Consider the following 24,642-nt stretch of genomic DNA (forward strand, 5'->3'; position numbering starts at 1 on the left):
TATGGACGGATCCTAGATCAGCAGATCTACTATGAATATGCTTTGTGGATACGGGTCCTGGCAAGAAAAACAAAGCCTGTGAGATGTAAGGGGAAACGCTGTGACAACTGGCCAAATAAAAGGATACTTCCTCTCCAAAGATGAGCTGTCTGCATGTCTCCAGTGGCAGCTGGTAGTCTTTCTCCAGAACTGAGAGAGAGGGAGAGAGGGGAGGGGTGAACGAGGCAGAGGATTGTAATGGTATACTAGCTATGAGGTTTTGCCTAGAAAAGTCATCCGTTTCCCCCAAAAATGTGTCTCTTACTACTCTGCTCCCACCTACTGGCTTTTACTGGTACTGCTGTGTACGAATATTCCCCAGCAACATGCAATAGTGGTAGCCTTCATTGCAGCAGTTTAAAGAGTTCTGCAACATGGTTTGACTAAATTAACATATCACCTTGTAATGACAACCTGAGTTCATTAAACCCCCTAAGGTTGATGTCAACGGAAATCTAATTAGCATAATAATAACAAATCCCCATAGAAATCTGTCAGTTTAATTAAGCTAGAGATAAATGTTTTTGCATTGGATGCGTCTCAATCCACCACATTCGCCTACGTCGCCCATCCTCATCTGAGCCAATCTGACAACGTCTGTCTATAGCGTCCAAACAGTTTGGGCTGCCCAATAATATGACTCTCACGAACACATAGGCCACACAAGATTCATCGTTTAGCTGTTGTTTCATGTTGTGAATCTGTTATTCAACATGTTTGTATTGAACAATAGCAGTAAGGCTAAAAAAATGTATATTTTTTCATTTTGAATATATTTTTGGGATACTTCAAGGGGTCTTAAACCCCCCTCCGGATTAGACAGGGCTTAGACTCTTATGGGTTCATGAATGATCTAACCTGAGTTAACCAGCTTCATGAACTCCTTAGCATTCAGCTTGTCATCCTGCCAGGGAGAGAGAACAGGAGGTAAAGACTGTCTAAGGGAGACATTTATCTTCTGTGGTTCAGTTAGATTTAGAGATGAGAGAATTCCTACCGGCCCCGCCACCTCATCAAAGGCCTTCTGTACTCTCTTGCGATCCTCTGGCAAGACTGGTGGCATTGACATGACCTGTGAAGGACACACACGCACAGACAGTTGGCTTGGTGAACTGGAGAGCAGGACTGCAGTAGAAGTAGACTTCAGTAAGGTTTAACTCACCATGAGGAAGCCAGTGGAGCAAGTGAAGTCTTGGGTCCTGGAATACAAGGAGGAGCACCATCAGTCTGTTACTAATTATCTTCATCATCATCATCACCCCCCCACCACCCTCCTCCTCTCCGTACCCCAGATTGTTCCCAGTCTTGGAGTAGACGCGGAGGAAGAATTCCGCAGGCACGTTGGGCCTGTAGGTGGAGGCCAGGATCACGTAGTTTCCCGGGTCCAGCCTCACCTTCCTCCACACAGCCCTACGGTGACAAAAGAAGAAGACAACCTCTATGGGAGTAAAAAAATGAATGAAAGTATATATGGAGGTCCTTTTATATTTGTGGTTTTTGTATTTTTCTTTGTGTGTTTCCTATACTCCTGCCTTGATTGTAGTATCTGTGTAATTGATTGGTCTTGTTATGCAGGGCTCTCTTGAAAGGGAGACATTGGTTTCAATGGGACTCCTCTGCCTAAATAAAGGCTCCAAAGAAAATCTAATAATAAGTGTATTGACTGTTTTCATAAAAATGTGACATATTTGCAGTAAAGACTGGCTACTGAAGTACCTGAGGGGCTGGTACTTCCCAGAGCGCCCCACAGGGTGCTGGTTAGAGAAGAAACTCTGGTCCAAACACAGGCCCTGGAGCTACGAGAGTGGGAGGGTAGAGGAGAGAGAAAAAGGCAGAGGTAGAAAATATGGAGTAAAGGAGATGGTGGAGAGAGAGGGAGCAGCGACCATGGTTGGTCGATTTAAAAGTGTAGTCTAACTAAAGTAAATAGTTGTGTTTTTCAAATACTTTACTACAAAATACTCACCTCTGGAGGAACCTGCAGATACAGGAAAGACATCATATTAACTGAAAATGTAGAACGTTCACATTCACAGCACATACAACACATTCTCTCTCTCTCTCTCACCCTGTAGATATGGAAGGCGATGTGGAGAAAGTTCATTTTATTCCTCTTTCTCCGGTCTTTCTGCAGTAGTTCCACCAGCACGGTGCACTGCTTTGCTTTCTTCTTCTGCTTCTCTGCCACCATCTTCTCCTCCGGGGTCATCTCTTCATCCTCATCTTCATCATTATCATCATCTTCTTCTTCCTTGTCCTGCTCGGCAAGGACAAGCTGGAACTGGGGATTCTTCCAGAATGATCCTACGAGAGAGAGAGAGAGAGAGAGAGAGAGAGAGAGAGAGAGAGAGAGAGAGAGAGAGAGAGAGACAGAGAGACAGAGGGATAGTTAGATAACGGGGGTAGAGAAAGGTTTGATGAAAAGGAGTAAATGAAATTACAAACATTCTGCCATTGGAACGGGCTGTTCTCCCTGCTCTCCCAGGGATCGGTTCTCCCTGGCAGACGGTATCGGAGCACGAGGTCTGATACCAACAGGCTCAGAGACCGTTTCTATCTACAAGCCATCAACACTTGAACTGGACTGACTACCTGCTCTGATTCTCCCGAACCTTAGCACACATGCACTCACCCACACACACAAAACACACATTCATGCTACACACAAATCACAACTGCTGCTACCAGACTCTTATTATACTGTTCAGTTTATCCACTCCCCCCCCATTCCTCCCTACCTGCAAGTAAGCATTTCATTGGACAACGTATACCATGTGTATCCCGTACATATCACTCGTGAAACTTGAAACACACTCACGACGGTAACTACGACTGCCCCCTGCGGTGGAGCCCGGTACCCAGGATCCTTTGTGGGAGCTGAGTGTCCATGCAGAGGTGGGGGCGGCAGGGGAGTCGGGTGTTTCCCCGTCCACTATGGGTTCAGGGTTCACGCTACACAGCTCCACTGTGTCAAACAGCCTGGTGAAGTCCTCCACATTCATCCTGACACACAGAGAGGATACAGACTGTCAGAGTGTGTGTGTGTGTGTGTGTGTGTTATTTTTGTAGGTATGTTTGTGTCTACGTGTGTCTGTAATGCCAGAACCTACCAGAATTCTCCATCCTCACTCTTTTTCAGCTCAATCCTTTTCTTTTCAGCAGCATTCACATCGTCCCAGTCTTTACTCCTAATAATTAAAAAAACTTGCGATTAACAATCAAGTATTCTCACAGCTTGCTAGAGCACTGTGAACTGCGGTGGCGCAATGGTCTGAGCATCACGAGTTCAATCGCTTAAAAAAACATTGTTGCGAGTGCCAAGGAAGGCATACAGCGACGTTTTATGGACCTTTTGAAACGTTCCAACATCAAAGTCTATTTCTATTAACGACAAAATGAAACATGTGCACGCACGTACCTCGCACGCACACGCATACTCTTCCTTACTTGTCACTCCAGGGTCCAGAGTACTCCACAAAGCCCCAGGGATTCCTCAGCCGTAGCAACAAGGCCTCACCATCCGGCTTCTTCACCTGAACCACACACACAATGGTAACACTTCATTTGAAGGGGACCTTTTTGCAGTGTAATAACACTATAAGAAGTATTGTATTCATTGTGATTATTCATAGTTACATGTTGTTAGTACAGGATGTAACTGGTGGTAATTGCAGTCTGTAATTACAGAGAAAGTTTGTTCCTACACTACATGACTGCTCATCTTACATCTCATTCCAAAATCATGGGCATTAATATGGAGTTGGTCCTCCATTTCCCCCATTTGCTGCCCCTCCCGCAGTTTGGCGTTCCAATTCATCCCAAAGGTGTTTGATGGCGTTGAGGTCAGGGCTCTGTGCAAGCCAGTCATGTTCTTCCACACCAATCTCGACAAACCATTTATGTATGGACCTCGGTTTGTGCACGGGGGCATTGTCATGCTGAAACTGGAAAGGGCCTTCCCCAAACTGTTGCCACAAAGTTGGAAGCGCAGAATAGTCTAGAATGTCATTGTATGCTGTAGCATTAAGATTTCCCTTCACTCCAATTTGCATTCCGCCTCAACAGATCCACAGATGATGCAATCTCTATTGCACTCAACACTGCCCTTTCCCACCTGGACAAAAGGACACCTATGTGAGAATGCTGTTCATTGACTACAGCTCAGCATTCAACACCATAGTGCCCTCAAAGCTCATCACTAAGCTAAGGACCCTGGGACTAAACGCCTCCCTCTGCAACTGGATCCTGGACTTCCTGACGGGCCGCCCCCAGGTGGTAAGGATAGGGAACAACACATCAGGTGTCCACGCTGATCCTCAACACGGGGGCCCCTCAGGGGAGCGTGCTAAGTCCCCGCCTGTACTCCCTGTTTACTCATGACTGCATGGCCAAACACGACTCCAACAGCATCATCAGCAGCATCACCTTGTCCCATCGCACACTAGTGACTCCTGTGGCGGGCCGGGCGCAGTGTATGCTGACACAGTCGCCAGGTGTACGGTGTTTCCTCCAACACATTAGTGCGACTGGCTTCTGGGTTAAGTGGGCATTGTGTCAAGAAGCAGTGCAGCTTGGTTGGATTGTGTTTCTGAGGACGAACGGTTCTCGACCTTCACCTCTCACGAGTTCGTACAGGAGTTGCAGCGATGAGACAAGACTGTAACTACTCCTACTCCAATATGAAAAAGGGGTCAAAAATATTTTATACTTTTAAAAAAAAATAATAATAATTTCCAATACTTTTCCAAAACGTTTTGAATTGTATTATTTCCCAAAATACACCCTTTTAAAATTCCATGACTTTCCTGGATTTTCATGATTACGAACTCTGTAGTATGAGGGCACTTTTAGGCAGGTCTGAAGCTGAAAAAGAAAGACAATTATTGCCTATTTTATACCTATTTTCTTGATTTAGGGATGACAGGTAGCCTTGAGGTTAGAGCATTGGACCAGTAACCGAAAGGTTGCTGTTTCCAATCCCGGAGCCACCTAATGTCACGACTTCCACCCAAGGTGACTCCTCTGCCTGTTCGGGCGGCGCTCGGCGTCGCCGGTCTACTAGCTGCCACCGATCCTTTTTCCTTTTCTTTTTGGGTGTGTCTGTTTTGTGTTTCACCTGGTTTCATTTTGGTTAATTTGCGGGGGTATTTATCTCGACATTTCATTTGGGGTTTTTGTGTGGGATTGTTTTCATTTGACTGTCAGTTTGGGTTGCGTTTTCGCTAGTTCATGTTTAACATGTGTTTTATTCCTGGACTGTGTTTGAGTGGGGTTACATGGCTACTGCTGTAGTCCGGTGTCCTGTGATTTTTGAGCGGGTTTATTAAACGCCCTTTTCATTCGGAACTTGTTTCTCCTGCGCCTGACTCCACACCCACATCTCCTTGGGGAGTTTTGGCACCTATCCCTAATTGCTTCAGGGACGCTATATAATAGCGACTCTGGCTGTGACGATTCTCCCTGAGGGTGTCAAGGAGAATTGGAATATGCAAAAAAAACACATTTCCTTTACACACTTGTGTGTAACTGGACAAATATTGGCAACCCCAAAATAACTTATTTTTATGAACTACTGAAAACACTACCTAGATTTGAATTTAGTTAAACTACCACCAAGCTACTGTAGTTAAACTACTAGTTGAACTTCTCCCCGACACTGCTAGCTAGCTAGCAAACGTTAGCTGCGGCGTTTGGTAGGCCTACCAACTACGCTATACAGAATATACTTTCCATCCTTGACAGCTAATGTTAGCTACTTAAAACTGGTGAATAGTACGGTACCCAAGGCAAGGGTATAACGTGAGACACATCTCTCATAATAACGTTAGCTAGCAAAAAATACATTTAAAAAAGCTAGCTACTTGTGTCAACACACAACCCTAGCTAGCTAGATTGTTAGTTTTAGCAAGCACCATTATTAGTATAGTGCTAGCTAACGGGATAACACAACAACTAGGTACCCAGCCTAGCTATAGGCATTAACACTAAATGATAGAAATCATGATAATGATGGCTATTTGTAGAGTGTCTTTGGTACATTTTCATATATTCTTCTCTACCACAGATTCCCACAAGGTCTCATACTCCAGGATGGGAAATGCTTACAAGAAGCAAACAGAAGAAGACAGACGTTGTCGATTTCCATTGTTACTTGTAATGTTAAAAAGAAGATGAAAAATACCATCCTTTTTTCTCTGAAATAGCTAGCGAGCTAACTCGGCTACTCACCATACACATTTGAGTCATCACTATTAAAATTGTTATTTTATGTTATTGAGTAGGTCTATACCTTTGTTTATTTTTAATGAATCAAATTATTAAAACAACAATAGACATCCTTATTATTTTGTAAGAAATGTAAGCTATTTTTTACACGTTGCAATAAAGTTAACTAAAGTAGAAGCTCATCTTTTGTTTGTTTTCACTTGGTAATGAGTGCTAAGTAATTATACAGCAATTGCTCATAGGTAGCTTTTTATGTAGGTAACGTACTATGTAGGTACACAATAATTACAAGTAAGTAACCATCAAGACACATTTAATTTGAACTATCTAAATCCTGTGTAACAGCTAGTAATTACATTGTACTTAGGCAGATATTACATGCACACTCACTTGGATGTCGCTTCCAGATGTTTTCAAATGAAAGCCAGGCTGTTAGGATAGGGAATGTACTTCACAAGTACACATTCATTACAAGTAAGTTAAGTTATCCTCAAGATACACAGGATTTAGCTAGTTAAAATGAAGTGTAACACCTAGTAATTACATTACACTCTGTGGTGTACTAGTGGGTTTATTCTCCAACTTGGATGGCAAGGAGGTTAATCTTGTACACATTATAAGTAATATCTTTATTATGACCTTGGATGACCCCTGTATGGTAGTCAATGAGGTTCACCTATATGTGCGGCTTTGGAAAACCTATCCACAACCGTAAGGGCCGAAGCAGGGACGAACATCCGGCTAGAACCGAGTAAATAACAGAGCACAACGAGCCTGCCTTGAGTTGAGGCATTTGGCGGTACGAAGATATTCTAGATTCTTATGGTCGGTGCCATACTAACAATGGGTGTTCCGCCCCTTCAGGCCAGTGCCCCCACTCCTCAAGGGCCACCTTGACTGCAACTACCAATGTCATAGTTCCTCTCAGCGGAATTAAGGCGATGGGACAGGTAAGCGCAGGGATACAACTTTTTGTCCCGGGCAGAACGTTGGGATAGAACGGCCTCTACTCCAACGTCCAAAGCATCAACCTCCACCACGAACTGACGGGACAGGTCCTGATGGATTAGGATGGGGGCAGTGGTGAAACTATAATTAAGATTCAGAAACGGCCAGTCAGCATCTGGGAACCACGTGAACGGAACCTTGGGAGAGGTGAGTGTAGAGAGGGGGGAAGCCAGGGTGCTGTAGCCCCAAATGAAGCGGCGGTAGAAATGTGCAGATCCCAGGAAACGTTGCAGCTGCACTCTGGATGTGGGTTGGGGCCAATCCACATCCGCTCTCACCTTGTCAGGATCCATCTGAAGGTTCCCTGCAGCGATGACGTATCCCAAAAAGGATATAGTGGAGAAATGGAGTTCACATTTCTCTGCTTTGACAAACAAATGGTTCTCCAGGAGGCGCTGGAGGACTTGTCGGACGTGGAGGACATGCTCTTGAGTCGAAAGGGAAAAGACAAGAATGTCGTTGAGGTAGACAAACACAAACCGGTTTATCATGTCACATTGACCAGGGCCTGAAACACTGCGGGAGCGTTGGTCAGTACGAACAGCATAACCAGGTACTTTTAGAGGCTCGAATGCTGAGGAGAGGAGTGGTAGAGGGTAACGATTTTTTTACTGTGATGTCATTGAGGCCCCGGTAGTCGATACACGGACGCAGGGTTTTGTCTGTTTATTCCACAAAGAAGAACTGTGCGTCGGCAGGGGATTCAGAAGGATGAATGCAGCTAGAGAGTCCTCAATGTAGTCCTCCATGGCCTTGGTCTCTGGGCCAGACAGAGAATAAAGCCACCCCTGAGGCGGTGTGGTGCCCCGGAGCAGATCAATGGCGCAATTGTCGAGACGATGCGGCGGAAGGGATGTGACGCGAGCCTTGTTGAATACCTCCCAGAGGTTCTGGTACTCTGCGGAGAGATCCGAGGCTTTTCCCAAGCCCACAGGAGGATGTCTCGGGGCAGGCTGTGCCGCCTTAACACAATGTGCGTGGCAGAACGGGCTCCAACACAGGATAGAACCAGTAGCCCAGTCAAAACCACAGGAACACGAGGAGATTTAAATGAGTAGGAACTGCAAAGAGGCACAAGGACATCCAGAGCATCTAGCCACAAGAGATTACAACCTTGTGACAGTTGTCACTGAATTGGATGCAGCTGAGAAGAATCATTAGTGAATTTAGTGGAAACTTGCCCATTTGTAACAAGCGTGGTAAGAAGCATTTGTTGTTACACCTCTGTAATTACAGACTGCAATTACCACCAGTACAACTATGAGATTACAATTAACTACAATGCTTGTTACAATGTAATTACACATGTAATTAAACTGTAATAATGACCCCTTAAAATGTAGTGTTACTGGAAACGGAAACAATTATGTGAGCAAAGTGCAAAGATTTTCTATCCAAAATGAGAAAGTGGATTATTTTCTGATGACTTTAGCTTGGTGAAGCACAGTATGATACATACCGTGTCAGTGTCTGTGATGGCGTAGGCATGGCCCTTCACCAGTCCCTCTGCAGTCACTGTGCCTATCTCACGGTAGTTACTAGCCTGTGGAGATACACAGCACATAGAGAGCAACTCACCACAGGTGCTGCATACACAGTAAGAATCACATTTGCCATCACAGTAGCTATTGACAAAAGAGAGGTGTGAGGAAGGTACAGTGTGGCAAAAAAGTATTTAGTCAGCCACCAATTGTGCAAGTTCTCCAACTTAAAAAGATACTTATTTTCCACCATAATTTGTAAATAAATTCATTAAAAATCCTACAATGTGATTTTCTGGATTTTTTCCCCCTCATTTTGTCTGTCATAGTTGAAGTGTACCTATGATGAAAATTATAGGCCTCTCTCATCCTTTTAAGTGGGAGAACTTGCACAATTGGTGGCTGACTAAATACTTTTTGCCCCCACTGTATGTAGCTATGTTGGTACAGCATTTATCATAAAGTCTATAAGTCATACATGTGCCATGGGTGTGTGTGATTTGTCTGTGAGCGTGTGAATGCGTTCTTCGCTATGTGTGTGTGCATGCGTTCTTGTGTGTATGTGTGTGTCTGTGTACCTGTATGAAGCAGCTGAGCAGGCTGCCACGGGACAGGGCAGCAGAGAGGGCTTTCCACATGACCCTTGGGGTGCGTGAGGAGACAGGGAGGGAGTAGGCTATGCCACCTGTGAAGTCCTCCATTGCCTCAGAGATATTACCTCCCTTCAGACTGCTATACGACCCGATCAGCCTGTGGTGTGGTCGAAGGATTGAGGAATGAGGGAGGTGATATTTTCACACACAGCCAGACACACAAACACTAAAATGATATAAGACATTGCAAGGATGCATGCACGCACACATATATAAACACACACACAGACGCATATGCTGGTGACTGACTTGGCATAGGCTTTCTCCACCAGGGCGCTCCAGTACTCGTTGCGGGTACAGGAGTAGCTGAAGAGCAGGCGGCCCTCGCGTACAGGTAGCCTGTCATCCACTACCACCTCCACCCACTCACCATACTGCCAGAACTACACAGGGGGGTTATGGATGGAGAGGGAGGTCGGGAGGAAGGGTGAGGGAGGCATAATGAGGGTGGACAGGGAGGGAGGGAGGGAGGAAGGATGAGGCATAAGGATGAGGATGTAGGGAGAGAGCGAGGGAAGGAGGAGGGAAAAGGGGAGAGAGGAGGGGAAAGAGAAAGAGGGGAAGGAGAAATGGGACATTAAGAACTGTAATATACTGTGGGTCTCAGAGTCATGGCTGAACAAGGACACATCTAGCTAAGTTTTTCTACGTATCGGCAGGACAGAACAGCAGAGTCCAGTAAGATCGGTGGGGTGGGGTGTCTCTTTCTTTTACAGGATTTAAAAAAATAATTGGAATCCATGTAACATATACTGAGCGTACAAAACATTAGGAACACCTTCCTAATATTGAGTTGCACCCCCTCTTGCCCTCGGAACAGCCTCAATTCGCTGGGGCATGGACTCCACAAGGTGTAAAAAGCATTCCACAGGGATTATGGCACGTGTTGACTCAAATAATTCCAACAGTTGTGTCAAGTTGGCTGGATTCCCGTTGGGTGGTGGACCAAAGAAAATCATGTAAAAAAAAATCTGGCTACACGTTAAACCGTTGAGCGTGAAAAACACAGCAGCGTTGCAGTTCTTGACACACTCAAACCGGTGTACCTGGCACCTACTACCATTTCCCATTCAAAGGCACTTAAATCTTTTGTCTGGCCCATTCACCCTCTTAATGGCACACATGCACTATCCATGTCTCAATTGACTCAAGGCTTAAAGATCCTTGTTTAACTTGTCTCCTCCCCTTCATCTTCACTGACTGGATGTAAGCGAATTCAACAAGTGACATCAATAAGGGATCATGGCATTCACCTGGTCAGTCTATGTCATGGAAAGAGCATGTTTTCCTAATGTTTTGTACACAGGAGTAATTCTTCATCAATCATTCACTTCAAAGTGCTGCTATGAAATAAAACATATTTGTGGGAGCTGTCGGAGTCTTGTTGACACTGATAACACACCGCCTTTGCCTGACAAACACAGTCAGTTTTGGCCAGTGACCAATGTTATGGATTATCATACAAAATTGATATTGCAAGCATTCATCAGATACACGTTTGGACGTACCATCTACTCCAACAGAGGAAAATACAATAACATATAGTCCCTAACCAGGGCCCAGTGGGTGGCCAAGGTTGCAGGGCATTGGAAAAAGTCAAACCAAACCCTAGTCCCCCCCCCTTGACAGTGGAACAGCGAGTAGAGAGCAGGTGATGATGTTAGTCCAGAGAAGATGCCTTTGTGGCAAATGTAAATTATTTCATGATAATGACGATAGGGGCAAGTGTGCAGAGACGAGATAGAGAGTGGGTTAGAGGTGTGTGTACGAAAGCGTGTGTGTGGGGGGGGGGGGAGGTCTTGTTTGGAATCAGTCTCAGCTGTTTTAAGGGGTGAGTGTGGTTATTGTGGTAATTACGTACCCTTGTTAGGTACGAAAAGGGGGGGGGGGGGTGAAGAGGGGAGTAAGGGGTCATAAATCTAGTGGGGTAATTATACAGCAGTACAAGAAAACTGTCCGTTGTCCTAGGGAAGGGATCATCAACCAGATTCAGCCGCGGGCCGATTTTTCGAGCAGAACATAATTACAAATAATTTGTAGACTGCAAATTGAACACAAGAAGCCCAAAGAGATATAATATTTGACTAAAACATAATTATTTCAAACCTTGCCTACATTTGTATACGATCACATATCAAATCAAAATCAAATCAAATTAATTTATATAGCCCTTCTTCCATCAGCTGATATCTCAAAGTGCTGTACAGAAACCCAGCCTAAAACCCCAAACAGCAAGCAATGCAGGTGTAGAAGCACAGTGGCTAGGAAAAACTCCCTAGAAAGGCCAAAACCTAAGAAGAAACCTAGAGGGGCGGCAGGGTAGCCTAGTGGTTAGAGTGTTGGACTAGTAACCAGAAGGTTGCAAGTTCAAATCCCCGAGCTGACAAGGTACAAATCTGTCGTTCTGCCCCTGAACAGGCAGTTAACCCACTTGCCTAGCAAAATAAAAAAAAGAGGAACCACGCTCTGAGGGGTGGCCAATCCTCTTCTGATGTGCTGGGTGGAAATTATAACAGAAGATGTCCACATGTTCATAAATGACCAGCATGGCCAAATAATAATAATCACAGTAGGAGTAATTAAGAGTATCTCTACCTCTCCTGCTGTCTCTAGAGAGTTGAAAACAGCAGGTCTGGGACAGGTAGCATGTCTGGTGAACAGGTCAGGGTTCCATAGCCGCAGGCAAAACAGTTGATACAGTGGCTTGCGAAAGTATTCACCCCCCTTGGCATTTTTCCTATTTTGTTATGGAATTAAAATAGATGTTTCATTTGATTTACATAAGATGCAAAATATTTTTTATTATGAAACAAACAAGAAATAAGAAATAAGTACTTCTCTACAACTTTGTCCCTAACTTGAGCGTTCATAACTATTCAACCCCCCAAAGTCAATACTTTGTAGAGGCACCTTTTGCAGAAATTACAGCTGCAAGTCTCTTGGGGTATGTCTCTATAAGCTTGGTATATCTAGCCACTGGGATTTTTGCCCATTCTTCAAGGCGGATGGGTTCCCCTGGTGTACAGCAATCTTTAAGTCATACCACAGATTCTCAATTGAATTGAGGTCTGGGCTTTGACTAGGTCATTCCAAGCCATTTAAATGTTTCCCCTTAAACTACTCAAGTGTTGCTTTAGCAGTATGCTTGGGGTCATTGTCCTGCTGGAAGTTGAACCTCCATCCCGGTCTCAAATCTCTGGAAGACTGAAACAGATTTCCCTCAAGAATTTCCCTGTATTTAGCACCATCCATCATTCCTTCAATTCTGAAGTTTCCTAGTCCCTGCCGATGAAAAACTTCCCCACAGCATGATGCTGCCACCACCATGCTTCACTGTGGGGATAGTGTTCTTGGAGTGATGAGAGGTGTTGGGTTTGCGCCAGACATAGCGTTTTCCTTGATGGCCAAAAAGCTCAATTTTAGCCTCATCTGACCAGAGTACCTTCTTCCATATGTTTGGGGAGTCTCTCACATGCCTTTTGACAAACATCAGTATTTTCTTTATTCAATGGCTTTTTTCTGGCCAATCTTCCGTAAAGCCCAGCTCTGTGGAGTGTACGGCTTAAAGTGGTCCTATGGGCAGATACTCCAATCTCTGCAGCTCCTTCAGGGTTATCTTTGTTGCCTCTCTGATTAATGCCTTCCTTGCCTGGTCCTTGAGTTTTGGTGGGCGGCCCTCTCTTGGCAGGTTTGTTGTGGTGCCATATTCTTTCAATTTTTTAATAATGGATTTAATGGTGTTCTGTGCGATGTTCAAAGTTTCTGATCTTTTTTTTATAACCCAACCCTGATCTGTACTTCTCTACAACTTTGTCCCTAACCTGTTTGGAGAGCTCCTTGGTCTTCATGGTGCCCCTTGCTTAGTGGTGGTGCCCCTTGCTTAGTGGTGGTGCCCCTTGCTTAGTGGTGGTGCAGACTCTAGGGCTTTTCAGAACAGGTGTATGTATAAACACTGAGATCATGTGACAGATCATATGACACTTAGAATGCACACAGGTGGACTTTATTTAACTAATTATGTCACTTCTGAAGGTAATTGGTTGCACCAGATCTTATTTAGGGGCTTCATAGCAAAGGGGGTGAATACATATGCACCACTACTTTTCCATTTAGAATTTTTTTCATTTCACTTCATCAATTTGGACTATTTTGTGTATGTCCATTACATGAAATCCAAATAAAGTACATTCAAATTACAGGTTGTAATGCAACAAAATAGGAAAAACGCCAAGGGGGATGAATACTTTTGTAAGACACTGTATATCTCTATTATGCTTGGAAATACTTTGGAATAGATTTCAAAAACTTTTAAAAAGTTGGAGCTTATTTGCTGGAGTTTTTATAGTCTTATGTCCAACTATTACAAAAACAGAAATCACCCACTGGCCAAATTCGGTCCACGGGACGGACGCCAGTTGGGGAACCCTGATCTAGTTACACCACCTCCTCCCATAACACACACTCTCTCTGTCATACACACGCTAACACACTCCTCTGTTCTCTCATTCCCTTTGTTCCCTTGAGGACTCCTTAATTCCACCTCTCCATCTCTACTACTATTTCCAGTCCTACCTTTGCTTCTCTCGCTCTTTTACAAGACATGCTACTCTAATAAGATAGTAAGGAACATTCTCAATGCATTCACAAAAAGTGAGTATGCAGAACACATGTACACTGCAAGCTCATGAACCCTCCCCACGTCTTACCATGAAGTGGAAGATGCCAGCATAGGATTCTGTCAGGCTCTGATTAGGTGGTACCACTTTGACAAAGAGATGGGGGTGCATGGTAAGGCAGGACAGGGCAGCCAGAAGCCAACAGTCACCTATTAGAAAAAGAAAGAGAGGCAATATGCATGGTAACTATTGTTATGATATGGGGTTTAGGTTAGTTTTAGCAAACAGGCAACACACTACCAGGTTGTCACTTCCACACTCCATCCCCAGGCAGCAGCACCAACCAGGTCAAGGGCATTGCTCTGCCAGGAAGCCTTTATAAGCACATCAACTGCAGGCAATTATGGTGATCGCCAGCTGGCAGAGCCTGAGTTACTGATAAATCAGGGAATCAGATTTTGCGTGTCCATTTAAATCCTTGGTAAATAGACTTCGTAATGGCCTGTCAGCTTGAAAGGTTTTAGGGCCATCAACAACAACACCATGATGAACCATGTTAAGTTTGGCATTGACATCTTAAAATACACTGAGTGTACCAACATTAGGAACACCTTCCTAATATTGAGATGCACCCCCTTTTGCCTTCAGAACAGCCTGAATTTGTCGGGCATGGATTCTACGTGTCGAAAGTGTTCTACAGAGATGCTGGCCCATGTTGACTCCAACACTGGGCGAAAAGGGTCAGTATCAGGGGATACCTTTATCTATATATTCCTGGATATTTTGTAGTTTTTTAAATTATTAGTTGTGTACTTGTTTGACAATTTTAATGCAATGCTAGGATCTAGTAACACATTTCGTTGCACCCACTATAACACCTGCTGAACTGTGTACTCGACCAACAAAATGTTATTTTATTTGATGAATTAAACTTTGACCTACCAGCACCATCACCCACTGTCACAGGATACCAACACCCACTTACCCCAAGGCGACTCAACGTACCCTGTCCCTATGCTCAACTTACCCCATACCCGTAATGAGTTGTGCCAAGAGACCACTTTTTTTGGACAAGCTATGTTTACATGAATTCTGATTATTTCCAGGAATACACAACATCCTGAAATATATGTAGATATCTTTGTTAGAAAGAATACTATATTTCCCTTGACACCCCCCCCCCCCCCCCCCACCACCACCTCCACACACACACACACACACACACCTCTCTAACAGTAAACATCTGCCATGTGTGTCCATGTAGAGGAAAGAAAAAGGATCTCTCAACCCCATTCCCAGGAGAATATGTTTGGAGAAGTGAGGGCAATCTGGTTATACAGGAAAACTAAGTTGGAGTTGATTGTCTACTGTTACTGAAATGATACTCCATCCTATGATGTTTCAAATACACACACACACACACACACACACACTTACCCAGCTGGCCCTGGCAGATATCGGTGGTACACGTCGTGTCCTCCACAAACACAGCATTGGCACTGATCTCCTGCAGAGAGAGAGAGAGAGACAAGGGGCAGAGTTCAGGACTACAGTTTACCCCACTGCACATATTGCCCTTTAGTCTGAGGGAATGTGAAACCAATACAACACTAATTTCCACATAACAGTTGACTGGATGATGACAAGGCAATGTTAATGATGTAAACTGCCTCACACAAGTCTCATGGCTTCTCGGGTTGTTATCTCGTCATTCCATCTCTGTTCTGCTGTTAGATATATCCTGTCCAGCTGTTTGGCTCAGACACAGAGTCTGGTCTGTAAGTTCTCTTTCTTTTCTCTCAACATGCTCTGTCCGTTCTGTCAGTTCCATCTTCTCTCTGAACATGCTCCATCAGATCGATCTATATTTCTCAAAACTAGACCTCACCTGACAGTGAGCCGCGTTGCCATGTTCGCGGTTTTCTAGCAAATTGGGCTACTTTGAAAACTATGTCGTGGGTGAAAATGTCACGGGTTGCAGGTTTTTGGGCTATTCTAAATACCTTACGAGAAAAGATTGCGGTCAGCGTGCAGTATAACTTCAGTATGCTACAAATGCTGTGTTGTATAACTGCAGTATGCTGCAAATACTACGTCCAAAATAACGTTTATTTGACTGCAGTAACTTTGCAGTTTAGAGTGCGGTATAAAGGCAGGACACTGCAGTTATTCTACAATTACTGCGTCCAAAATACCACAGTCGACTGCAGTTCTAAAACGGCTCTTTTTTTTGTAATGGCTGCGATCGCATATTTATTTTATTTTAAATGAGCTATTAATTTCACTGTGAGGCGGTTGCTGAGTGAGTGAGTGGTGGCGTGTAGGGATCTTCATATACAGTCATTGGAAGGGAGGGGCAGGCCGGAGGGGTGTGTATGTAGGTAGTACTGTTGAGCAGCTGAGTCACGTCAGTGAGAGGAGAACGCACATCGTGGCAGGTGATGTGAAATTTAACAACGAACAGCACTAGATAACTACATACTTCTCCCTCAAAAGTATTCTTGGTCTCATTCTTTGCAACCTAACCACCCCCAGCCATACCAATCATTACAGCCAACACAGCAAGGGAGAGAGTCGAACAATGTGCTGGTTATATAGCTAGCTAGCTAACATTGGCCAGAAAGCTGAAGTCAGATGAGAGGGCGATGCACAGAGGTGAGGCCAGAGGAACAGATTTCACACGCTAGTTTACTGGCTAGACACGATTCTACTGTCTGAATGCCAGATAAATTGGGCAAAACATGGGAGAAAATATTGCAAAGACTGGGAAAGAGAACAGGTATAACGGAATGGATTAAGTGCATCCCAGGAGATGACAGAAAAGCTTACTGTAGGAATTGCAAATCAGAAATGAGTCCACGACGCCGATCTTTTTCTCATGCACAAACGGAGAAACAAGAGAAATGCTGCTCCAATGCAAGACCATTGTTTGACACAGGAACTATAATGAACAAACATATAAACTCAACAATTTCAAACATTTTACTGAGTTACAGTTCATATAAATAAATCATGCACATGTGGATTTCACTACTGACAGGGGCGCCATGGGTGGGCCTGAAGGGGATAGGCCCTCCCACTTGGGAGCAAGGCCCAGCCAAATCATAATTCGTTTTTTTCCATAAAAGTGCTTTATTATAGACAGAATGTCCTCCTCAGTTTCATCAGCAGTCCAAGTGGCTGGTCTCAGATGATGAAGAAGCCAGATGTGGAGGTCCTGGACTGTTGTGGTAACATGTGGTCTGCAGTTGCCAGGTCGGTTGGACGTATTTCCAAATTCTCTAAAACAACATTGGAGACAGCTAATGATAGAGAAATTAACATTCAAATCCCTGGCAACAGATCTGGTGGATGTTCCTGCAGTCAGCATACAATTGCACGCTCCCTCAAAACTTGAGACATCTGTGGTATTGTGTTGTGTGACAAAACGGCACATTTTAGAGTGTTCTTTTATTGTCCCCAGCACAAGGTGCACTTGTGTAAGGATCACACTGTTTAATCAACTTCTTGATATGCCACACCTGTCATGTGAATGGATTATCTTGGCAAAGAAGAAATGCTCACCAACGGGGATATAAACAAATTTGTCCAGAGAATGAGAGAAATAAGCTTTTTGGGCATATGAACCATTTCTGGGATCTATTATTTCACCTCATGAAACATGGGACCAACACTTTACATTTATATATTTTTGTTCAGTATATATTTGTAAGAGAGAATAACACAGTTAAACGATCAGAGTTACAGATGGCTGCAGATATTGCATGCCACTCCAGCATTGCAACTGTAGATCACCTGAGATGTGTTGTTGAAGACATTGCAAAGATAGGAATCAATATCCACAGAACAAAATGCACAGTGCTCATAAATGCAGCTATAGGGCCTGCAGCGCATGGATAACTAATAAAGGACATTGGGAATGAATCTTACTTGTTAATTATTGATGAATGTACTGATGTCACAACCAATAGGCAACTGTGTGGGGTGATAAGATACCACCGCAAGAAACTTTCTCAAATCATAAGCACATTTGGAGGAATGCTCAACATTCCAGCTGGTGATTCACTGACCACTGCCAATGCCTTGTTCAAGTTTCTTGATGGCAATAAATTGCCCATTGACAACAGCGTCGGTCTGGCCACAGATGGCTGCATTACAATGTGTGGCAAAAACAATTCCATCCTGACAAAAATTCAAGCAACTATTCCGAATATTGTCTACATTAAATGTGTGTCAATCCCTGCAATTCTGTGCCTCCAAAGCAGTGAATGTTCTTCCACGAAATGTTGAATATACAGTGCCATTCGGAAAGTATTCAGACCCCTTGACTTTTTCCCACATTTTTTTTTACGTTACTGCCTTATTCTAAAAATGATGAAATCGTTTCCCCCCCTCATCAATCTACACACAATACCTCATTTGCATATATATTACTCAGTACTTTGTTGAAGCACCTTTGGCAGCGATTACAGCCTCGAGTCTTCTTGGGTATGACGCTACAAGCTTGGCACACCTGTATTTGGGAAATTTGTCCCATTATTTGTCATCGGGCCCTTCTATACCAGTTGCTCAATAAACTTCAGTTAGTGCTAAACACGGCTGCTAGAATCTTGACTAAAACCAAAAAAGGTATCATATTACTCTAGTGCAAGCCTCTCTACACTGGCTTCCTGTTAAGGCATGGGCTGATTTCAAGGTTTTACTGCTAACCTACAAAACATTACATGGGCTTGCTCCTACCCATCTTTCTGATTTAGTCCTGCCGTACATACCTACACGTACGCTACGGTCACAAGACGCAGGCCTCCTTACTGTCCCTAGAATCTCCTAGCAAACAGCTGGAGCCAGGGCTTTCTCCTATAGATCTCCATTTTTATGGAATGGTTTGCCTATCAATGTGAGAGACGCAGACTCGGTCTCGACCTTTAAGTCTTTATTGAAGACTCATCTCTTCAGTAGGTCCTATGATTGAGTGTAGATTGGCCCAGGGGTGTGAAGGTGAGCAGAAAGCACTGGAGCATCAAACCACCTTTGCCGTCTCTGCCTGGCCGGTTCCCCTCTCTCCACTGGGATTCTCTGCCTCTAACCCTATTACAGGGGCTGAGTCACTGGCTTACTAGTGCTCTTCCATGCGTCACCGGAGTGGGTTGAGTCACTGACGTGATCTTCATGTCTGGATTGGCCCCCCCTCGGGTTCGTGCCATGGGGGAGATCTTCGTGGGCTATACTCGGCCTTGTCTCAGGGTAGTAGGTTGGTGGTTGAAGATATCCCTCTAGTGGTGTGGGGGCTGTGCTTTGGCAAAGTGGGTGGTGTCGTGTCTTTGGCATCATTAAAGTGAAGACTTATTTTATCAAATCAATTCTCTGTAATTATTATTACGTAATTAAACTAATCATGTAAATGTAATTAACTAGGAAGTCAGGGCACCAAGGAAAATCTTCAGATTATAAAGTTATAATTTTACTAATATAACCCTTCAGATATTTTAATATCTGATCAATTAGACTTCTAATGAATTAATTATTCTTTACCTCACGTTAGTCTCATTCCAAACGTCGTAAATTGTTGGTTATCTGCACGAACCCAGCCTATGAATCATCCATGCATCAATTGTCTTAATCATTTATTTACTAACTAAATAATCACAGAAATGCATAAACAAACAAAACATAGATATGGTTACAAGGAAATGATAGCAGAGGTTCCCTAGTGGACTAAGCCGATATGACGGCTTGGTAGACAAAGGGAAGTGGGTGTGGACTGAGAAGGGCGGGAAAGACAAAAAGCAGTCACTACACAGTTGATAATTATATCAACTGAAATTCTAATCCTTTGCGCGTGAACGCTCACTCATTCGGGAATAATTGCAATCAATACTTACGCTCAGTGTGTCGTCGTGATCTCTGTTGGAATCGTCCGTCTTTCTGTTGGAAAGTTCATCCGCGCGTCTCTCTCTTTCTGAAGTCTTTTGTGGTTAGAATGGGCACTTCAGAGTACCATTCAGAAATGTTCTTATAGAATAGATGTTTCGGCGGTTGTCCGTCTTCGCATCCCAGGTTAACAATTTGTAGCTGTAGACTAGTAATTAGTATCTAAGATTTGCTCTTATTCTGTCGGGATCAATAGGCACCTGTATAAACATAGTTATGGTCATGTGATGGTATTGTCTTTCATGAGGTCATAAACATGAAATAAAATGTACCGGGTCATAGCTAGCTTCTCCACCGACCGTTTACACATTCTCCAAAACATGGATATTGTTCAGTTCTCAAGTTCTGTGATGTAGAAGAAGTCCCTTTGTTCTACTGTGAAACTCTCTCTCTCTCTATACCGCATGGCCAGGAGGAGAGAGTCTCCTCCAGAAATTTACGACCTGAGATAACAGAATCTGGGTGTAGGAGGGAGAAAGAGGGGAATGACACGCTTTATACCCAGAAAGGGCCACGTCATGACAGTGGGGTTATATCCTGCCTGTTTGGCCCTGTCTGGGGGTATCGTCGGACAGGGCCACAGTGTCTCCCGACTGCTCCTGTCTCAGCCTCCAGTATTTATGCTGCAATAGTTTGTGTGTCGGGGGGCTAGGCTCAGTCTGTTATCTTGAGTATTTCTCCTGTCTCATCCGGTGTCCTGTGTGAATTTAAGTACTCCCCCTATAATTCTCTCTCTCTCTTTTCTCTCTTTCTTTCTCTCTTCTCTCGGAGGACCTGAGCCCTAGGACCATGCCTCAGGAATACCTGGCCTGATGACTCCTTGCTGTCCCCAGTCCACCTCGTCATGCTGCTGCTCCAGTTTCTGCCTGCAGCTATGGAACCCTGACCTGTTCACTGGACGTGCTACCTTGTCCCGGACCTGCTGTTTTGGACTCTCTCTCTACCGCACCTGCTGTCTCTAACTCTGAAATATCGGCTATGAAAAGCCAACTGACATTTACTCCTGAGGTGCTGACCTGTTGCACCCTCTACAACCCCTATGATTATTATTATCTGACCCTGCAGGTTATCTATGAATGTATGAACATCTTGGACATGTTCTGTTATAATCTCCACCCGTCACAGCCAGAAGAGGACTGGCCACCCCTCAGAGCCTGGTTCCTCTCTAGGTTTCTTCCTAGGGAGTTTGTCCTAGCCACCGTGATTGTACATCTGCATTGCTTGCAGATGTACAGCACTTTGTGACATCGGCTGATGTAAAAAGGGCTTTATAAATAAATTTGATTGATTAATCATAGAAAAGGGTCTGAATACTTATGTAAATAAGGTATCTGGTTTTTAGCTTTTATAAATTTGCTAACATTTCTAAAAACCTGTTTTTGCTTTGTCATTATGGGGTACTGTGTGTAGATTGATGAGGAAAAACATTAATTTAATCAATTTTAGAATAAGTCTATAACGTAACAAAATGTGGAAAAAGTCAAGGGGTCTGAATACTTTCCGAATGCACTGTATGGTGTCACAGACATATACATGGTTCTCCAATACCACCCGTGGCTCTTGGAATATGAAGACATATATACCACCATCAATGTTGGTGAAGCCCTCTGAAGATATTGCAACTCTGACACCAGATGGCTTGCAATCAGTGAGTGTGTCAACCAGGTACTGTCACAGTATGATGAACTGAAACTGCACTTTCAGATCACCAAAGACTGCGAGAGAAACTATGCTGCAGAGCTACTTTACCTGTAAAGTCTCATTACCACTGACCCAGGCCAACTTGTGTACTTGAAGTTTCTGTGGCCAATCGTGGGAGAGTTGAACAGGATCAACAAACTTTTCCAGCTAGATTCAGCCAATCCAGAAAAACTCATATCTGATCTAATGACCTTCTACTGCTCTCGTGTGGAACGAGTCATGATGCAACAAGAACAGGAGTGAACTCATGGACTTAACAGATGAGCATCGCCTGCCGCTCGAGGCTGTGGACTCCGGGGTTCAGTTCCACCAGAGGAATAGACCCACAAATGGTACAGGACATGAAAACCCAGTGCATAGACCACATGGTTGTTCTGATAAGGGAGATCAAGCAGAGACTTCCGGATAACATCAAACAACTGGAGGCACTCGAGTCTCTCTCATCCTGAGCATTGTGCTCAATGGCGTCAAGCCACGTCTAGATGCTCTCTCCTTCTTCCCTCTCTTCAAAAGGAGACCCCGGAAAGGCTGACCAACAGTGGAGTGATCCACACTCAATAATAGACCAACAAAGGAGGCAGTAAAATAGAAAGGTTAGAGGTTAGGTTAGACACACTGATGCAGTGGGGGAGAAAGATTTACAGGAATATGGACATTTTGCTCTCGCCGTGCTTTCTTTGCCATTCAGCAATGCTGCTGTTGAACGTGCCTTCTCCCAGAAGGCATTGATTAAAAAAAAAATTAAAAACAAGCTGAGAAACAGAATGCAGGAAAGATGTCGAGCTGAGAAACAGAATGCAGGAAAGATGTCTTGAGAACATCATGAGAGTCTGAGTCCACATGCAAAAGGAACGTCAGCAAGGATGCTCTCATTGTTCACCGCTGACATCTACTCAGCACAACAGGCTGAGGTAAAATGGAGACAACCCTCTTCTCTACAAGAAGAGAGGAAACAGACTGTAAATAGTTACATTTGATGTGAATAGTTTGGATCGGTGGAACAAAAAAAGAACAGACAGAGTGGCAGTTCACAGCAGTAGGAGAGTGCTCTGGATACGGGCAGGGAGTTTGCTGAACACAAGAAAAAAAGCAGGGTGAGCAACTTTTCTAAGCGTTATTTGTGAGTCTACACACAGAGAGACGCTTCCTTCAGTCATCTGTCTGTAAAGTCTCATTGCCCCCGTTTCTCAAACTCATCCCTCATTATCGCTCTGTCTGTTGTTCTACTCTCTGTAGAGCAACATATGGGGAATTGCAGCAGCAACTTGTATGGGGATCACCCCATCCTCTATGGAGGGCTACTATCAAACCAGCACTGCTGTTTTGGTGAGTCCTTATCTCTAAATCCATGACAGACTATCAAATTATAGTAGTGATTGATTGATTAATAGTAGAATACACTATCTTGATGTACTGGACTCCTGATGGATCTCCTTTCTCTTTTCTTTCCATCATACTCCAGAGAGAGGATGGATGACTGGGACATCAGGCTGCAACCACACATTAATTGACATTTATTATGAAATAAAATAACTGTTGGGGCTTTTAGATTTGTATACTCCCGTTTAAAGGAATACGATTATTTTAGAGCAATGTGACTTGTATTAACCCTATTACACAATGATTAACATTGTGTTAACACCATTTCAGAAGAATGTTTTCTGAAAAAAAACATTCCTCTTTATCATTCACTATGAATCACTTCTATAGTTCAGATTAAATCATTTGGTGTGATGAACCAATAACAAAGGGAGAAAGGCAAAGAACAAGGTAAAGCAAATTGACCATAAGTATTTAGATTGTCATTATGAAGACACCTATTGGATAGATGTGAGAACTTCTTTCTTGCTGCTGGAAAACAAATTTGGGCTATTTTTCAGCCCTTGTGGGCGGGTTTTGAGTGGTAATTGGACCTGAAATGTTTGCTTAACCTGGCAACACAGACAGTGAGTCAGTTCAGGTGTAACCTACATCTGTCCAAGAGCAACACCCAACTTTGAACTCTGCCATGAACTACCTAGACTTACTCATATCCTCAAACGCAATTCATAATGTCAACATAAAAAAATAAAACATAGGCTACAGATATCCATAAAATGAGCATGACTATCACGAGTAAAAAGCTGGACTATTGCAATGTAGAAGTACGTTTTTGAGCATGACTATATGACTGGCTATCATGTAAACGCCGATAGGACGGTAGCCTACCTTGGGTCGCAGCCACTTGATCTCCTTTTTGGGGTCTGGGTCGGTAGGCATACCGATGGAGCTCTGGTCCGGGGCGAAGGTTGGGTCAGAGAACAGCGAACCGGATTTAACGCACGCATCTAGGAGAGCTACATAGTCCTGCCCCCCAAATTTTACCGGATTGGCAATGGATCCAGGTGTGACCTGCTGAGACTCCATTTTCAATGCTAAAATTTAGATGAATTTGAAAATAATAGGCCTAGCAAATAAAGTCAGATTGAACCAATCTATCTCGATTTGTTCGTCGTAGCTCCGTTTTGGGGAATCGTGCAACAAACAAATCCAGTTCTTAAATACACGCATAGGCTTACCCACCCACTTACTCGAACCATCTGGGAGAGGTATGCAGAGCCTCCGGGAAGTTAGTCAGCTGGAGTTGGGATAATGACATGGTACCAGGATCTTACTTAGAACTCTATTGTTTATCGTCCATTTGCATCATTTTCCGTGGTTAGTTAATCCCATGTCGATTAAATGTGTGATGGCCTACAACCGCTGTTTATTAAAACGTCAAGGTCTTGCTTTCTCACACACACATTTTACTCTTCTTCCATTAAAACACATTATTTCACAATTATTCTTCCACACATTGCCTGTATTTAGTTACAACGGTCCTCTCCATCAAGCCAGTCATGTGGGGTCTGTGATGTGAGCGCCTCTTCGCAGTGCCCGACTGCAATCGATAGTAGGCTACTAAATGTTGTCACTATAGAGGGCAGTCTGTCTCTACTAGATGGGCGA

General features: G+C 43.8%; 1 protein-coding gene and 1 long non-coding RNA gene across 3 annotated transcripts in view; one reads left to right on the forward strand and one right to left on the reverse strand.

Moving 5' to 3' along the window:
• The window catches only part of LOC135573997 (uncharacterized), a 42,405-nt gene extending 36,017 nt beyond the window's left edge, over positions 1 to 6,388 (forward strand). Inside the window, exon 4 of one of the 2 annotated variants that reach the window (XR_010465100.1) lies at positions 6,104 to 6,388. This is a non-coding gene — a long non-coding RNA (uncharacterized LOC135573997). The remainder of the gene's footprint in view (positions 1 to 6,103) is intronic. The other variant, XR_010465101.1, reaches the window with a different exon arrangement.
• Positions 1 to 24,211, reverse strand: part of LOC115137099 (calpain-9-like) — a 33,005-nt gene extending 8,794 nt beyond the window's left edge. Inside the window, exons 1-16 of the mRNA XM_065024636.1 lie at positions 23,863 to 24,211; positions 15,460 to 15,529; positions 14,113 to 14,231; positions 9,656 to 9,789; positions 9,332 to 9,503; positions 8,732 to 8,815; positions 3,487 to 3,572; positions 3,150 to 3,227; positions 2,858 to 3,042; positions 2,006 to 2,343; positions 1,756 to 1,835; positions 1,327 to 1,449; positions 1,202 to 1,238; positions 1,037 to 1,111; positions 898 to 943; positions 128 to 189 (exon numbers count right to left, since the gene is read on the reverse strand). Of these exons, the coding sequence (XP_064880708.1) occupies positions 128 to 189; positions 898 to 943; positions 1,037 to 1,111; positions 1,202 to 1,238; positions 1,327 to 1,449; positions 1,756 to 1,835; positions 2,006 to 2,343; positions 2,858 to 3,042; positions 3,150 to 3,227; positions 3,487 to 3,572; positions 8,732 to 8,815; positions 9,332 to 9,503; positions 9,656 to 9,789; positions 14,113 to 14,231; positions 15,460 to 15,529; positions 23,863 to 24,060 (1,887 nt within the window). The 5' untranslated portion in view covers positions 24,061 to 24,211. The remainder of the gene's footprint in view (positions 1 to 127; positions 190 to 897; positions 944 to 1,036; positions 1,112 to 1,201; positions 1,239 to 1,326; positions 1,450 to 1,755; positions 1,836 to 2,005; positions 2,344 to 2,857; positions 3,043 to 3,149; positions 3,228 to 3,486; positions 3,573 to 8,731; positions 8,816 to 9,331; positions 9,504 to 9,655; positions 9,790 to 14,112; positions 14,232 to 15,459; positions 15,530 to 23,862) is intronic.
• Positions 24,212 to 24,642: the final 431 nt, after the last annotated feature.

Source organism: Oncorhynchus nerka, linkage group LG11 (genome assembly GCF_034236695.1).
Source record: "Oncorhynchus nerka isolate Pitt River linkage group LG11, Oner_Uvic_2.0, whole genome shotgun sequence".
NCBI classification, from domain to species: Eukaryota; Metazoa; Chordata; class Actinopteri; order Salmoniformes; family Salmonidae; genus Oncorhynchus; species Oncorhynchus nerka.